General features: G+C 44.1%; 1 protein-coding gene across 6 annotated transcripts in view; it reads right to left on the bottom strand.

Annotated features, from left to right (window-relative positions):
• The window catches only part of nrg1 (neuregulin 1), an 835,600-nt gene that overhangs the window by 125,953 nt on the left and 691,679 nt on the right, over positions 1–17,968 (bottom strand). For 2 of the 6 annotated variants that reach the window (XM_043674317.2, XM_043674319.2), the window contains exon 1: positions 3,507–4,646. The exons of 3 other annotated variants lie outside the window; for them this stretch is intronic. In XM_043674317.2, coding sequence (XP_043530252.2) covers positions 3,507–4,155 — 649 coding nt within the window. In that variant the 5' untranslated portion in view covers positions 4,156–4,646. Of the gene's footprint in view, positions 1–3,506; positions 4,647–17,968 lie in introns of those variants that run through there. One more of the 6 variants, XM_043674318.2, reaches the window with a different exon arrangement.

Genomic DNA, 17,968 nt, shown 5'->3' with positions numbered 1-17,968 from the left:
AAGAGGCACAGTTTAGTGCCTCATCTGAAAGATGGCACCTCCTACACTGTAATACTTTCTCAGTATTGTACTGAAAGCCAGTGAGGATTAGGTGTTCATATCTCTCGCGTGAGACTTGAACCCACAACATTCAGAGTCTGGCAAGAGTTCATGGGCTGCGATCTGATGCACAACATTCTGCTTATCGTGTCGACTTCAGCAGCTGATGTTGATGTTGCTTCTACCCTTTCAGAACAGCCAATATTGATGGATGCCAATTGCTGAGGCACTCCACCCTTCTTTGAAGGCTTCAGGATTGCCATTCGGAATCGGGTACCGTATCTGGTAAGACTAACAAAGTCTCTGTGTATAATTAAATAGTTCCTCCCTTTTCTCCTGGAGACACTGACTCATGGGGGATTCGGACCATGAACTCTGGTTGGTCAGTTTTCTGGAGATGTCATCACATGACACCCTGCCTCCACCTGCCCTGCCCCCAAATCACCTGCCATTGGTTCCCAACATATCCTTATTCACCTGTCCACAGCCATCACAAAGCAAATCATTTCATTCTTCAGCTTTTTCCTGTCACCTTACAAAGTTCTTCCTTTAAGACAATTATCTCATTCCCTTTTCAAGGAGGGTCACTGGACCCAAAACATTAACACTGCTCTGTCTCCACACAGCCTGCCAGACCTGCTGAGTTTCTCAAGAATTCCCGATGTTTGATTCAGATTTCCAACATCCCCAGTATTTTGCTTTTATTTAAACAATTTAATTCCTTAATTGGTTGATTCTTGATTTTCAGCTAATCTCCCCCAATCTCCACTGACAAATAAAATTGGTCGAAGAACATTTTCCTGTTGCTGCGGTGATTTTTTTTCTCCTGACTTCCTCAGAGGCGTGACCTGCAGATTTGTCGTTACGTCCTGGAGAGTTGGCAATGCTAACTTGATTGCAGCTTGAAGTCAGCCACTGTCTTTCCTTATCTGGCTGCTGCACCATTTCAGATTAACTGACAAAGATGGTGACCACAGGTTCGGGTTGACCGTCTCGAACCTAAGCTTGTCTGAAATGAGATAAACCATAAACCAGTTCCAGTGACCTTGTCTAGAATCTTAGAATGGCCACAGTTCAGAAGAAGGAAGCCACTGGCCAATTGCGTTCATGCCAGCCCATTCCAATTATTCCCCGTTTCACTGCCACCGAACAACATTTTCCCTTTTGAAATAGGATCCAATTCCCTTTTGAAAGCCACGGTGGGACTTGTCATAACCACCACTACACTCTCGGGCAGTATTGTATAGACACTAACTACGTGGGCAGCACGGTCACTCAGTGGTTAGCACTGCTGCCTCTCAGCAGCAGGGAACCGGGTTCGATTCCTGCCTCGGGTGACAGTCTGTATGGAGTTTGCACATTCTCCCTATGTCTGCGTGAGCTTCCTCCCACAATCCAAAGATGTGCAGGCCAGGTGAATTGGCCATGCTAAATTGCCCATTATGTTAGGTGCTTTGGCAAGGGTACATATAGGGCTGAAAATGTGTTGCTGGAAAAGCGCAGCAGGTCAGGCAGCATCCAGGGAACAGGAGAATCGACGTTTCGGGCATAAGCCCTTCTTCGGGCATAAGCGCTTTTCCAGCAACACATTTTCAGCTCTGATCTCCAGCATCTGCAGACCTCACTTTCTCCTCAGGGGTAAATATAGGGTAGAGGAATGGATCTGGGAGGGTTAATCTTCAGAAGGTCGGTGTGGACTTGTTCGGCCGAAAGCCTTGTTTCCATACTGTAGGGAATCTAATCTAAAAATATTAAGATTAAAAAAATTGTTCCTTTTATCATCTATGGTTCTAATATCAATCAATTTAAATCTACCAAATCTGATTGTTGGTCCTTCTGCCAATCAGAATATTTATTTTTGAAAAAAATCTCCAAATGTGTAACTTATAAACAGGACATTTGAGTAAAAATAAACTGAGCAATTGTTTGGGGATGGTGGTGGGGGGGTGGGGGGGGGGGGCTCTGCTTGACTTGAATACTTTGCAGAATAAGAACCATCTTCTAAAGCAAAATGCACTTTGACTTGCACTTTTGATGAAAGCAGTGAAAAGCAAAGATATGTACCATGAAACAAGGACTAGCCACTAGCCACAGCTGTCTTTACACACTCCTTGGCTTTGCATTCTGCTGTTTAACCCCTCAAATTCTGAATTGATTTTGACCTCAAATATCCAGGGAAAAGAATTGCAAGCCAATATAAGTAAAACTCCCAGAAAGCAGTGTAAAAGTACGTTAGAGTCGAGAGTGTGGTGCTGCAAAAGCACAGCAGGTTAGGCAGCATCTCAGGAGCAGGAGAATCGACGTTTCAGGCAAACGCCCTTCATCAGTAAAAGTAAATTACTCAGGCAGGAATTAAATCTCTCATATTCTGAGTAAAGGCTGTGGATGTGCATTGGGTCCAGAATAACAGATTAAAACTATTGCAAAAAGTACCATTTGCAACCAGTCAAACAAGTGAAGATAGATCAAAAGCTTGGCAGGCAGCCAAGAACTAATAAGAGAGAGAAAAAAAATCTTGCCAAGTCATTGTACAAAGTGGACAACCTACAAGGCAACATTAACAGGATTGTCTTTCCATAAGTCTCTGGAACAGACTAGAATCAATTAGTTCACAGCAGTGACTGACCTTGAAATTCATCTCAGAACCAGGCAAGAAATCACAGGAGAGGATACACACATGCACACTAAAGCTCCTTTAGCAAGAGAATAAATATTGATTATTCCAAACAAATCATATAAATATAGACTGCCTTCCTGATTTATCTTCAGCTAGTGTTTCGGACTAAATTCAAAAGCAGCTTGTAATGAAATAGGGAATATGGTTTTTAAATGGGTCGCACCTTATTCATGGAAGGGTCAGAAAACAAATTAACAAAGATTTTCGTCTAAAACAGAGTTAGCAGCAATCAGTCTGCAGGCTAAGTATTTTTGGAATACATGGTAAAAATCAGAGGAACCATGAGCAAGGACTCACAAGGTTATTAAAACATGCTAACAGCAGTCCAGCTATAGTCCCATAATGTTGTTAAACACAAAGAACAGGCTTCTGTCAATGAGGGCCAGTGACTGAAAGAGTTATTTCCCACTGCACTGTTTTCAGATAGCTGTTATTTTAGGGGTGACTTAGCACAAGTTCCTTTACGAAAGTCAAAGTCTGTATTTGTAGGGATTTGTTGACAGCAAGTCTACACCCAAGTAAACACACCCCTTACCCTGAATGAAATATTGAAGAGCATGTAAAATAGATTCTTTGTGCTGTTGATTATGTGATAAAGTCAAGAGGATTCCATCTTTTTCAAACTCATTTCTCTGGAGAACAAATTCAAAACATTCAGACTAAACAGCTTTCTCAACGAGACACATGATTTTTTTCTGAAAATATTAAAGTAGCAGATTACAAAAGGCTATAGATTTTGCCTCCCCCAACCCCTCCCCAAGAACCAGAAGGAAAAGAATATGTTACTTACTAAACGCCGGTGCGATAATGAGGTTTGTATCTGTCATTTGGGGAAGGGTGACAGGCGCTGGTTCTGTCACTTCACGACTTTTGGTGATGACAGGGTCGGGGGAGAAAGATTCAAGCACGACAGAGGAGGGTAGGGAGGAAGGAGGGGAGGTTGGGGGCTGAGATGGGGGGCTTGTGTAGGGAGTGGAAGGGAGCACCAAAGGTTCATCAGGATCGTTCACTGTCTGGATCAAATCAGATATCGGAAAAGTGGAGGTAAAGGCGGTTGATGGCGGCCATTCGGCAATTGTTGCTTGTTCAGTAGAGATTACAGGACCCTGCCCTATGCGCTTGGGATCAAGGTGCGTCAGAGATTCGTACTCAAATATCTTGTCCACAAAAACCCACTTGAGGCCAGCAATGCAAAGACCCAGGCTCACCAGACAGGCCATGATGGGTATGATGCAGATCTTCTCAGAGTTTAAGCAAGTTCGCACGCGTTCCACCTCCATGCAGATGCAGCAGGTAGCAATGAGGCCGCTCAGCCCCAGCGTCCCGTTCTGGCCCGCCTGGGTCGCCGAGGAAGCGTCCTCCGCCGTGTCTTCGGTCGACGGGGTCGGGCAGGGCAGGTGGGAGGGCTCCAGAGAATTCTCACTGCCTTCCTCGGACATCCTCCCGGCGCATGGACGGTGCCTCGTCCGCTGCGTGCGAGCCTCCAGAGGAACAGTGGGCAAGTGAGAGAGCAGCAAGGGCTACAGGCATCAAGTGGACAGCGACAGGGAGCCCATCACCAACATCCTCTTGGTGAGGGGGAGGGGGGAGGGGTGGGGGGTGAACGTTGGGTTTAGCAGCTCTGCACCCCCTGTCTCTCCAGTGAATGCTCAAGTCATCTCTGGCTTCAGCAGCTCAGACTGCCATTTATTTTTAGATTGAAAGTCGCTCCTGCTCTCTCTCTCTCTCACACCTGGGGAGGAGGGGGTAAAATTAAAGACCCCACCCACACACCCCTTCATGAAAAACAAACGTGAGGCAGGAGCATCCTGTTGTTCTCACTGTGGCTGTTCAGCTTGCTTACAGAGTCATTAATAAGGAGCAGCAGGTGCCCACAGCTCTATGCACACTGAGACAGCGGTGTCATTAGCTGGGAGGGAGGGGAGGGGAGGGGAGGGGAGGGAGAGGGAAGGGGGCAGGGTGGTGCAGAGACAGGGAGAGGACAAACAGAACTTCCTCCTCTTTCATCTGCACACAGACAGATATAGAAACACACACACACAGGGGGGGGGGGGGGGGGGGGTGGTAGGTCTTAGAGAAATCAGAACACACACACACGCACCATTCAGAACTGCACAGACAACCCTGCAACTTCCTCCTTGATCCAATTAGCGAGGAATGAACCATCCCATGCGAGAGAGGCAGGCAGCAGTGCAAGCCTCCTGCTTCATCCCCTCCCCAGCTCCTGTAGACGAGTCAGCGACTGATTATGCTAATGCACGGGAGCGAGTGATGGGGCCGGAGCGAGCAGACGTCTGTCGCTCTCAGCGGAATGGGATTTCCTCCAGTCATTTTCATTTCATGAGCTCCCACAGATCGCGGGTGGCGTGCCCGACACCCAGCCCCATCTCAGATGACTAACAAGGGAGGCGAGGTTGGCCCAAAGTGGGCTGAACGCGGGCAGATGAAAATAGATTGAGATATTTCACACGGTTAACCTGGACTTAGGAAGTTTCGGTGTGTCGGAGTTAAGTTTGATGGGGAATGTTTACCAGAAATCCAGGTGTTAGATACATACATACGATGGGAGTAGATAGGGAGGGATACTCTCTCAATCCACTCCAGGTATCAGAAAGTCTCCTCCTCCTAATTAGCCTGCTGGTGATATTATAGACAAAAAACATTACAGAAGGAAAAACAATTACTTCTTGGGTAGTGAGTGCTGTTTGATGAGCTACTGCTGGGGAAAAGAGAAAGAGAGACAGTGAAAGCATTTTAAAAACAGGACACATGCATCTTTAAAAATGAGTGCTGATGGACTGCCACAAGGATGTTTCCAGCAAGACTTATCAATACAGTTCTGATAGCGGATCACACAGATTCCAGCGTCCAATGTTGGGGACAGTGAGCTGAGGGAACGGAGTTGTACGCATAGCCTATAAATAGAGCAGCAATTTGCCACATGGATACCCTAACCCTCTCCTCCCTGCGCCAAATTAATAAAACAATCAGTGTTTCCCGTCCATTCGAGATGGATTGGTGCTCAGGAGCTGACGGGAAAAGTAGGTCAAAGAAGAGACTGACTCCTGTGCATTACCCTTCAGAAGAATACTTCCTGACAGAGACTGAGGAGTTGGGGCGGGATTCAATTTAAAACGTATAAAAGGTACATCAGGAGAAACCACGTGAGTCAATGTGCACACCACATTGCAAGCTCCGTAGAACTACGAAGGGTCAGTGCACTGTGTTAAAAACAGGTCTTGTGCAGAATGTTAGCATCTTATACAAAGCAAAGCTTCCCTTGTCATCAAAAACATTGAGATGTGTTACATTACCAAAAGACAAATCTAGGAGCCAACACGACTGAGCAAGTTCAAATCCCAAGTTGCGGATTTTAATTCAAACTTTAAAAATTAAAGCAATCAGAATTTTTTTAAAAAATCAAAATTGTTACAATTTTAAATTACTTTTTTGTTTCCTTTTTGTAAGTGAAAGCTAAAACTGCCCCTTGGAATAGCATTAGAGAATGGTTCCAGCACAAATTTGGCTCCTTGTGTCATGGCTGGTCCTCAGAAGGAGCAATTAATCTAAGTCCCTGTTATTTCCTCATAAACCTGTATTTTTTTTTCGTTTTTCAGGTAAATTCCCTTTCGACATCCTCGATTTACCCTGCCTCCAACTAGCTCAGTACATTCCAGATCCAAACTGTACACTGCATTAAAAAAGTCTCCTCCCTTAGGCTAAGTAATCTTTTAAAATCTTTAGCCATCCTTACCCAGCCTGACCCTGTTCTGTCTCTGATCCCACACCAATGCAGCTACAAACTGACTTTTCAAAGGAATCAGAAAACCACTCAGCACATTCTCCCCGTGTCTGTGTGGGTTTCCTCCGGGTGCTCTGGTTTCCTCCCACAGTCCAAAAATGTGCAGGTTAGGTGAATTGGCCACGCTAAATTGCCTGTAGTGTTAGATGCAGGGGTAAATGTAGGGGAATGGGTCTGGTTGGGTGCGCTTCGGTGTGTTGGTGTGGACTTGTTGGGCCGAAGGGCCTGTTTCCACACTGTAAGTAATCTAATCTACATCAAACTACAACCAGTGGGTAAAAAAGGCCGCCCACCATTGCCTTTTTGAGGTGCTGAGGATTCAACAACAGATTTTACCTGGTCAATAATGCGTGCATCCGAGAATTAATATTTTAAACAATCAGGTTGGAAAATGTTCATCTCTGAGTTTTTAGAACAAAGATGACTGCAAAACCAGCTCAGAAATCATCAGTTGCACAAACCTAGACATTTGCAGTCTCTGGAATATAACTCTTTGATTGATATGTGGAAGACTTGATTTTAAAAGGATAATTTTGGTAAGGGTGTAAGGGAGCACCCATTGTCTTTTGAAAGTGTCACATAATGGAGCTTCATTGTCAGTGCAGAGAATTCCTAATGTGCTATTTCAGATAAAAAAAAGTTTAAATTTGACTCCAAAAAGTAAAACTCTGGAATGTGTCATTTGGAAATAGGTTCTAAACTGCCACACACTGTTTTACCAGCGTTTACTTATATCTTGATGCTGCATTCAGATGGGTACCAAATAGTGGATGCCCTGACATTGCACTTGTAAAGGAAAATAGTGTCATTGATATGATGTAACCCCATTGCACTGAAACGGGTACGAGAAAATGTGCGCCCATTATTGCTAGCTCTCCTCCTCTGGTTCACTGCTCAGCTTGCCATCCCAATAGTTTTATCCCTTGCTTCTGAGTAACTCCTTGGTGCCTAGCTTGCCAATTCACTGAGGGGAGCAGGGCAGTGAGTGAGCCAAGGGTTTTAAAATTCACCTCAGGGGCACCAAGCTGCAATACAAAGCAAAACTTGAAGTGTGAAGCTATTCCAAGGTCCTGCGGCCATCGTGGCTGTAAAACCACAGGCACTGTGACTGCACGGGTGCCCCTGGCAATTTCTTTCTAAAATAAGTAAGTCATGGTATGTGGGAATCACTGGCTGGGTCAGCATCATTGCCTTACTGTAGTTACCATTGAGAAGGTGGTGGTGAACTGCCTTCTTGGATTGCTGCAGTCCATCTCATGTAGGCTGACCCACAAAGCCATTAGCAAGGGAGTTCCAAGATTTTGACCCAGCAACAGCGAAGGAACGGCAATATATTTCCATGTCAGGATGGTGAAGTACTCAGTGGGAACTTACAGGGGTGGTAGTCCCATGTATCTACTGCCCTTGTCCTTCTAGATGGTAGTGGTCAAACATTTAGAAGGTGCTGTCTAAGGACCTTTGGTGAATTTTTGCAATGTATCTTATTGGAGGTTATGCATTTCTACTACTGAGCATTGGCAGTGGAGGGTGTGGATGTTTGTGGGTGTGGTGTGAATCAAGCAGACTGCTTTGACCTCAACAGTGCTAGCTTCTTGAATCAAAAACAGAAATTGTTGCAAAAACTTGACAGATCTGGCAGCATCTTTGAGAGAAAGCAGAGTTAACATTTCTGTTCCAGTGATCCTTCTTTAGAACTGAAATTTTTCAGCAATTTCTATTTTTATTGCTAATTTACAGCAACCGCAGTTCGTAGGTTTCATTGTTTAGCTACTTGAGTGTTGGATCTGCACTCATCCAGGCAAGTGGGGAATGTTCCACCACAACCCTGACTTGTGCCCTTGTGGATAATAGACAGGCTTTAGGGAAAATGAGGGGAGTTACTCGCTCAGCATTCTGACTTGTTCTCGTAGCCACTGTATTGACATGGCTAGTTCAGCTCAGTTTCTGGTCAACGGCAGCCCCCAGGATGTTGAAAGTGAGAGATACAGCAATGATGATGCCACTGAATGTCAAGGGGTAATGGTTGAAGTTCGTCATTTGAGATGGTCATTAGTGCCATACAAGGGCCAGACAATGTTACTTGCCACTTGTCACCCTGAACCTGGATGTTGTGGCAAATGAAGCTGAACATTTTACAATCATTAACAAACATCCCCACTTCTGACCTAACAATAGAGGGAAGGTCAATGATGAAGCAGTTGAAAATGGTTGGGCCTAGGATACTATCCTGAGGAACCCCTGCAGAGATGTCCTGTAACAGTGTTGTTGCAGTGGGAATAAATGCAGTTGCTGCTATATCACTATTCATTCCTCATTGGGACATAACCTTTATTTCTTTACTCCAACTGTTACCACTCTCTTTGACTTTTGAACCACCACATCTTTTAGTAGTTAATCTCTCCTGCCCTCCAACCTATTAGGGACCTCCCCTCTTGTTCTTTCTGTCCTCTGTCCTCTCCCCAATTCCACTACACAAAAATAAATGTTATGTTTCGAAATTTCATTCACTTGAAACATGAACTCTTTTTCTCTCCGCAGATGTTGCCTGACCTGCTGAGTTTTCCAGCATTTGTGTTTTTGATACCAGCCTTCCTTATGGTTTGACAAGTTGCCAATTAACTTGAGGTTGTGTGTGGTTTCTGGGAACCACAAGGTAACTGCAGAAGTACAACTTTTCTAACAAGACCAGGGTTAAAATAACTGGTAGATGCATAGCTCAGTGTTCCAGAGGGAAGTGACTGGGTGCATCTGTGTTGTATTTTGTACTTATTTGCTCATGGCATAAGATTGGGTCAACTTTTATTGGCTATCCCTAATAACCCCAAAGATGGAGGTGGTGAGGTGCCTCCAAGAACCGCTGCAGTCCTTTACAGTGCTGTTGTGAAGGAAGGACTTTAATCCAGCAACATTGCTGGAAACAGTGATACCATTCCAAGTGGGAACGGTGTGTGGCTTGGAAAGGAATTTGCAGGTGATAGTGTTCCCATGTATCTCCTGTCCTTGTCCTTCCAGACAGTAGTTGTCTTGGGTATCAAGGTACAGTTGAAGAGGCCTTAGGGAGTTGTTGCAGTGTATCTTGTAGGTGGGTTCACACTGCTACCATTGGGTTTCAATGGTAAACTAAGTGAATATTGAAGGGGGCTGTATTGGGTGCCAATTGAGTGGGCTGCTTTGTTCTGGATGCAGTCAACCTTTGAGTGTTGCTGGAACCACATGCACATGGCTGCGTACATCTTTGTTCATTAATTTGATATTGGCACTCATAAAGCGACAGGCTTTATTGGGCATAGCTACCCACAGTGAGATCACTCTATTTCTTTACTCTAAATTCCAAGGCTTATTTCTGACACCCAGAGGAACAAGAATACCCCAGGTAAGAGGAAAGGTTTGATATGAGCTACCCTGGATATCAGGTGTAGGCAGGATAGTGGAGTAATCAGATCAGCTATGATCTTATTGAATGGGGGAGAAGGCTGAAGGCTTGAGAGACCTAATGTGGTTTGTCATGCATATTTTCACACTGAGTATGCTGTACACCTTACAAAATAGTAACTATGACCTCGATTCTCTGCTGGGGCAAGGCATCAGATCCACATAGGATGGCCACTGGGCCTGCGAACATCCACCCTGATCAAAATCTCCTCCATTCACCCCTTATCCGAGGAGCAGCAGATATCAGACTTTGGAGTCAACATCGCTCATATCCTAGTGTTGGCAACGTGCAACACAGGTAAAGCAGGCTTCCTGGGTTTTGTCATGTCTCAGTGGTTAACCGAGCAAAGAGACAGGAGGGAATGGGTCTGTGAATCTGCTGTAGAGTACATTTACCTTCCATCGGAATGCTTTGGGAACCACTCACTGGTACAACCTTTCCACCTGGCATTGCAGTTAACTTGGATGAAGAGGTAAGATCAAGACTCTCCTGAAGTTAATTAAAAACTGGGCTATTCTTCATCTCCTCCCATGCATCTGGTCAGATGCACATTGATGGAAGAGAAAATCTCCCCAATTGGTTTGTAGACAATGGCTAATCCATCCCGAAGCTTAGACAGTGATGGTTACAAAATGTAAAACTATCAATCATTACATTAATTAAACTGGCTTGAGTGGAATGCTCACTGGAAAAAGATATGCAAAGGAAGTTCTGACATTTGTACAGCCCATTGTGGAACATCAACCCATTACAGAGGAACCTCGATTATCCAAACGCCTCGGGTGGCGAGTATCTTGTTCGGATAATCGAATGTTCAGATAATTGAATGCCGGATAACACAGTTTAGCCAAGCATTGGGACCTTACGATCTTGTCCAGATAATCTGAAATTTGGATAATCAAATGCTGGTTAATTGAGGTTTCTCTGTAATTGGCACAACATCGCAACAACAAAAATCTTTAACAAGCTTCTCCTTCATAAGAGCGTGCATTCATAAAATCAAAATCCACATCCTTCAAACCTAATTTTGTTTTGGAGCCAACTAAGTACTTTTTAAGTGTCTTTACTGTTGTAATATAGGGAATTGCAACTTGAGTACAAATAACTAATTACATTTTTACAATGTCTTTGACAATAATTAAACTTACTGAGGCACTTTCATGGGAAGATTATAGAACAAAATATGATACTTGGCCACAGAAGAAAATATTAGGTAAAATGAGTGAAAGCTTAATCACTGAAATAGATATTAAAGATTGTCTTCTGGACAGGGCAGAGAGATGGAGGAAGAGAATTCCAGAGCTTGCACCAAGGCAGATGAAGGCACAGCCAGCGATGCTAGGGCAATTAAAGTTAGGGATGCTGAAGAGGCCAAAATTAATATAAGAATATCTCTACGAATACAAGAGGATTCTGGGTAATCCAAGATGGAGGACAGGAAAAATTTCTGGCTGTAAAAGCTGCTCCTTTTTTTTTTGAGGTATTTTAGGTGTTAGAGGTGATTTCCTCGAATTCCAGGAGCAGCAATTACTGTTTTATATGCTGTTGCATTGTTTTGGAACTTTGGAAAAAAACAACAGCAGATTAGAAGGGAGAAGAGCAGACAAAGGAAGCACATGGTGAGGACAGTGCAGGAGAGAGAGAGAGAGAAACTGCACAGTTACCACCTTTGCTGTTTGAATTCGTGTATCGCTGGACATCGGAGTGTATCTGGGAAAATTAACAAACAGTGAAATTCACAACTAATCTTGGAGGAACTGTTGGGCGCAGTTCACAGCACAGAATCAGATAAGTTAATTGTTGTTTTAAGTCTGTCCAAGAGAAAGGCTGCAGTAGTGAGTATAGTGGATTCTTTCTTGATTATATGTTTTTAGAACTAAGTCTTTTGATTAAACTTAAAATATAAGCCATAGCTATTAATTTAACCTGGGGCAGTGTTTGTAGAGGAATAAGATGGTGTTATTTTCTGGGTCTGTAGATTGTGAAGGAGCAAAAATGGCCTTTGCTTGTGATATGTACTTCTTGTCAGATGTGGGAGTTTAAAGAGAGTTTAAGAGTTACTGCAGATTATATCTGCCATAAATGCTGTTGGATGCGAATCTTATCAGATCAAGTGGATCGGTTGGTGAGACAGATAGAAGCGATGAGGAATTTGCAACAGCAGCAGTATGTGATAGATGGCAGTTATAGGAAGGGGGGAAAGTCTCAGATACAGTCACAGAGATGGGTTAACTCCAGGAAGGGTGAGAGAGGTTGGCACCTAGGGCAGGAGTCTTTTGTGGATATACCCATTTCAAACAGATATGCTGTTTTGGAAAATGTAGGGGGTAATGGATTCTCAGGGGATCGTAGCACGAACAGCCAAGTTTCTGGTATTGAAACTGGCTCTAATGCAACGAGGGGTACGTCAGCTTCCAAGAGATCAATTGTATTAGGGGATTCTGTATTCAGAGGTACAGACAGACATTTCTGTAGCCAGCAGAGAAAAAGCAGAATGGTGTGTTGTTTCCCTGGTGCCAGGATCAAGGATGTCTCAGAGAGGGTGCAGAATGTTCTCAGTGGGGAGAGAGGCCGCAGGAGGTCATTGTCCACATTGGAACCAACAACACTGGACGGGAAAAGGTTGAGACTCTGAAGGGAGATTACAGAGAGTTAGGCAGAAATTTAAAAAGGAGGTCCTCAAGAGTAGTAATATCTGGATTACTCCCAGTGCTACGAGCTAGTGAGGGCAGGAATAGGAGGATAGAGCAGATGAATGCATGGCTGAGGAGCTGGTTATGGGAGAAGGATTCGCATCTTTGGATCATTGGAATCTCTTTTGGAGTACAAGTGACCTGTACAGGAAGGACGGATTGCACCTAAATTGGAAGGGGACTAATATACTGGCAGGGAAATTTGCTAGAACTGCTTGGGAGGATTTAAACTAGTAAGGTGGGGGGGTGGGACCCAGGGAGATAGTGAGGAAAGAGATCGATCTGAGACGGGTACAGCTGAGAACAGAAGTGGGTCAAACAGTCAGAGACAAGGTAGGACTAATAAATTAAACAGCATTTATTTCAATGCAAGGGGCCGAATAGGGAAGGCAGATGAACTCAGGGCATGGTTAGGAACATGGGACTGGGATATCATAGCAATTACGGAAACATGGCTCAGGGATGGGCAGGACTGGCAGCTTAATGTTCCAGGAGGCAAGAGAGGAGGGGGAGTGGCATTTTGTATAAGGGATAACATTACTGCTGTGCTGAGGGAGGATATTCCCGGAAATACATCCAGGGAAGTTATTTGGGTGGAACTGAGAAATAAAAAAGGGATGATCACCTTATTGGGATTTTATTATAGACCCCCCAATAGTCAGAGGGAAATTGAGAAACAAACTTGTAAGGAGATCTCAGCTATCTGTAAGAATAATAGGATAGTTATGGTCGGGGATTTTAACTTTCCAAACATCGACTGGGATTGTTAAGGTGTTAAAGGTTTAGATGGAGAGAAATTTCTTAAGTGTGTACAAGACAATTTTCTGATTCAGTATGTACATGTACCTACTAGAGAAGGTGCAAAACTTGACCTACTCATGGGAAATAAGGTAGGGCAGGTGACTGAGGTGTCAGTGGGGAAGCACTTTGGGGCCAGCAACCATAATTCTATTTGTTTTAAAATAGTGATGGAAAAGGATAGACCAGATCTAAAAGCTGAAGTCCTAAATTGGAGAAAGGCCAATTTTGATGGTATTAGGCAAGAACTTTCGAAAGCTGATTGGAGGCAGATGTTCGCAGGTAAGGGGACGGCTGGAAAATGGGAAGCCTTCAGAAATGAGACAACAAGAATCCAGAGAAAGTATATTCCTGTCAGGGTGAAAGGGAAGGCTGGCTGGTATAGGGAATGCTGGATGACTAAAGAAATTGAGGGTTTGGTTAAGAAAAAGAAGGAAGCATATGTCAGGTATCGACAGGACAGATCGAGTGAATCCTTAGAAGAGTAGAAAGAAAGTAGGAGTATACTTAAGAGAGAAATCAGGAGGGCAAAACGGGGACATGAGATAGCTTTGGCAAATAGAATGAAGGAGAATCCAAAGGGGTTTTACAAATATATTAAGGACAAAAGGGTAACTTGGGAGAGAATAGGGCCCCTCAAAGATCAGCAAGGCGACCTTTGTGTGGAGCCACAGAAAATGGGGGAGATACTAAATGAATATTTTGCATCAGTATTTACTGTGGAAAAGGATATGGAAGATATAGACTGTAGGGAAATAGATGATGACATCTTGCAAAATGTCCATATTACAGAGGAGGAAGTGCTGGATGTCTTGAAACGGGTATAGGTGGATAAATCCCCAGGACCTGATCAGGTGTACCCGAGAACTCTGTGGGAAGCTAGAGAAGTGATTGTGGGCCTCTTGCTGAGATATTTGTATCATCGATAGTCACAGGTGAGGTGCTGGAAGACTGGAGGTTGGCAAACGTGGTGCCACTGTTTAAGAAGGGCAGTAAAGACAAGCCAGGGAACTATAGACTGGGGAGCCTGACCTCGGTGGTAGGCAAGTTGTTGGAGGGAATCTTGAGGGACAGGATGTACATGTATTTGGAAAGGCAAGGACTGATTCGGGATAGTCAACATGGCTTTGTGCGTGGGAAATCGTGTCTCACAAACTTGATGGAGTTTTTTGAAGAAGTAACAAAGAAGATTGATGAGCAGTAGATATGATCTATATGGACTTCAGTAAGGCGTTTGACAAGGTTCCTCATGGGAGACTGATTAGCAAGGTTATATCTCATGGAATACAGGGAGAACTAGCCATTTGGATACAGAACTGGCTCAAAGGTAGAAGACAGAGGGTGGTGGTGGAGGGTTGTTTTTCAGACTGGAGGCCTGTGACCAGTGGAGTGCCACAAGGATTGGTGCTGGGTCCTCCACGTTTTGTCATTTACATAAATGATTTGGATGCAAGCATAAGAGGTACAGTTAGTAAGTTTGCAGATGACTCCAAAATTGGAGGTGTAGTGGACAGCGAAGAGGGTTACCTCAGATTACAACAGGATCTGGACCAGATGGGCCAATGCGCTGAGAAATGGCAGATGGAGTTTAATTCAGATAAATGCGAGGTGCTGCATTTTGGGAAAGCAAATCTTATCAGGACTTATACACTTTATGGTAAGGTCCTCGGGAGTGTTGCTGAACAAAGAGACCTTGGAGTGCAGGTTCATAGCTCCTTGAAAGTGGAGTCACAGGTAGATAGGATAGTGAAGAAGGCGTTTGGTTTGCTTTCCTTTATTGGTCAGAGTATTGAGTACAGGGGTTGGGAGGTCATGTTGTGGCTGTACAGGACATTGGTTAGGCCACTGTTGGAATATTGCGTGCAATTCTGGTCTTCCTGTCGGAAAGATGTTGTGAAACTTGAAAGGGTTCAGAAAAGATTTACAAGGATGTTGCCAGGGTTGGAGGATCTGAGCTACAGGGAGAGGCTGAACAGGCTGGGGCTGTTTTCCCTGGAGCGTCGGAGGCTGAGGGGTGATCTTATAGAGGTTTACAAAATTATGAGGGGCATGGATAGGATAAATCGGCAAAATCTTTTCCCTGGGGTTGGGGAGTCCAGAACTAGAGGGCATAGGTTTAGGGTGAGAGGGGAAAGATATAAAAGAGACATAAGGGGCAACCTTTTCACGCAGAGGGTGGTACGTGTATGGAATGAGCTGCCAGAGGAAGTGGTGGAGGCTGGTACAATTGCAACATTTAAGAGGCATTTGGTTGAGTATATGAATAGGAAGGGTTTGGAGGGATATGGGCCGGGTGCTGGCAGATGGGACTAGATTGGGTTTGGATGTCTGGTCTGTTTCCATGCTGTACATCTCTATGACTCTATGACTCTATCCAACTCACGTTGGCAACTCTTGCCTTCAGAGGGCGACTGGCAGAGCCAGTCCTTTACCATTCATTAGGTTTTTGGCGGCTACATCAAAGCAGGTGGTGGCTGCAAGAACCATCTCCCTCTGGCCATCCTGTGTGGATCTGATGCTTTCCCCCAAAGCCCCAGCAGAGAGTCTGGGGTCAGTACAGCTTCCGACAGTCTTTAAATTGAAATGCGGCTGCTTCAGCCCCCATCATTGTAGGCTGTGAGACCGGGCCTCCCTGGTTGTGTCATATCACTTATTACTGCACAGCTGGAGCTAACAGTGCACATCAGTCAAGGTCTTTGAGAGAAAACGTTTAAAAACTGTGTCGAATGAGCTGCATATTTCGTGATGTAGTCAATATGGGATGCCAAGTCAAAATGATGACTATTATCTTTGATATTCTGCAAAATTCAGACTAGAAAGGAAACGGGAAGGGAAAACAAATAATCTCATCCGGAACCGCAATTGTTCCACGGAGAATTGTAAAAAGGAAAATGTCTTCTGGTGGATACTATGACTATGCTATATGTATTCTAAATGTGTCAGCTTGAGTCAGTAGGTAGGACTCTACCTTCTGAATTCACGTCCCGCACCAATGATGTGCACTCGCAATTCAAGCCAATACTTCCACCCTCCAACAACTGCATGCTGTACAGTCAGAGGAATCATCTTTCAGGAGGTGGCATAAATTTGAGGCCTGTTCTGAACAATGTCAAACATCCCACTGTTGAGGAGGAAGAATACTCTCTGTTCAACACTTGCCGCTGGACAATACCACAGAAAAACTGAGATCGTTCATCACATTGCTGCTTTTGGGATCTTTCTGTGTGTAAATCGGGTATCACATTTTATAAGAATTTTGCAATAATGATTCATTGGTAATAAATAGCGGTGTGGACTTTGAGGACCTGCGGGGGAACTGTATTAAATGCATTTATTTCTGCTCTGACTTTCACTGGACTACCAGCAATAAATGCATTTATTCCTGCTGACTTTTACTGGACTATTAGCATAGGCTTTGTCTAATTTTTCAATAAGTCCAAGAATTCCCATTATCACTTTACGTTTCAGTGATTTTAATCCATCTGTTCAGACACACTTTAACCCATCTCCAAGGACATGTTGGGATTGAACCCTGGCTTCTGGATTCTTAGGTATTAAGCACTTTTCAAATATTTTCTAAGCAATCCATTCAGGAGTAGGTGGGACTTGAAACTCTGTCTCCTGGCCCAGAGTTAGGAACACTACCACCGCATCTCAAGAATCACTTCAGCCTTTTTAAAGATATGAGATGGCGACTTTATGGGAATTGCCCATCAGCACAGTTTTGCTTGCCAATTCTATCATGAGCACAGCTTAAATCATTTTAATCGGTTAATGAATGAACAAATCAATCAATTAATTGATGGAGTAATCTGAAAGGAGCAGCAAAGAGAATCCTTACATATTGCTGACAACTGTCATTGTTTTGACAGGGTTCATCATTCCTGTAATATATCGTGTGCATCCAAATCTCACCAAATGAAGCTATTCACTTCAGCACCTTTGGAGGTAAAGCATATACTGCCTCCTCGGTAGTAACAATAAAGATGTGGGTCGGCAATTACGCCCCCATTCCATACCAATTGGGCAAAATGTCGGTGGGGGGGGTTTGGGAGCAGGGCAGACCATCTCCAGCTGTTCATGGATGTTTCCTTGTAAAGATATCTGGACTGCCACATCATCCGTGTCAATAAAGAAGCCAACAAAGAATCACCATTATAAACCAAAAGCATCAGCTGTCAACATTTATCTGCAGCAGTATAACACCAACAACTCATTACTATACAGTACCATTTGGGAATTAAATTGAGGATTTTGAGAACAAGGACCGAAACATTCAGCCCCTCGAATTGGCATCATTCAATGACACAGTGGCTGACCTGTTTCTTAATTCCAGCTACCTAGCAAGACCTGGCCCCAGGGGCATCGTGGGAATGCTGTGTTAACATGCACAGTGCACAAGCCAAGGGCAAAGGTCAAATGCAACCTACCGAGCAATAAAAAAAACCAAAATACTGTGAATGGTGGAAATCTGAAACAAACACAGAGAAAGCTGGAGAAACTCAGCAGGTCTGGCAGCATCTGTG

The sequence above is a fragment of the Chiloscyllium plagiosum genome, unplaced genomic scaffold, assembly GCF_037043375.1.
Source record: "Chiloscyllium plagiosum isolate Xiang-an unplaced genomic scaffold, Cpla_swu_hap1 HiC_scaffold_36, whole genome shotgun sequence".
In the NCBI taxonomy this organism is placed as follows: domain Eukaryota; kingdom Metazoa; phylum Chordata; class Chondrichthyes; order Orectolobiformes; family Hemiscylliidae; genus Chiloscyllium; species Chiloscyllium plagiosum.
Note: the sequence above shows the minus strand (reverse complement) of the source record. Positions and strands in the feature narration are given on the sequence as shown.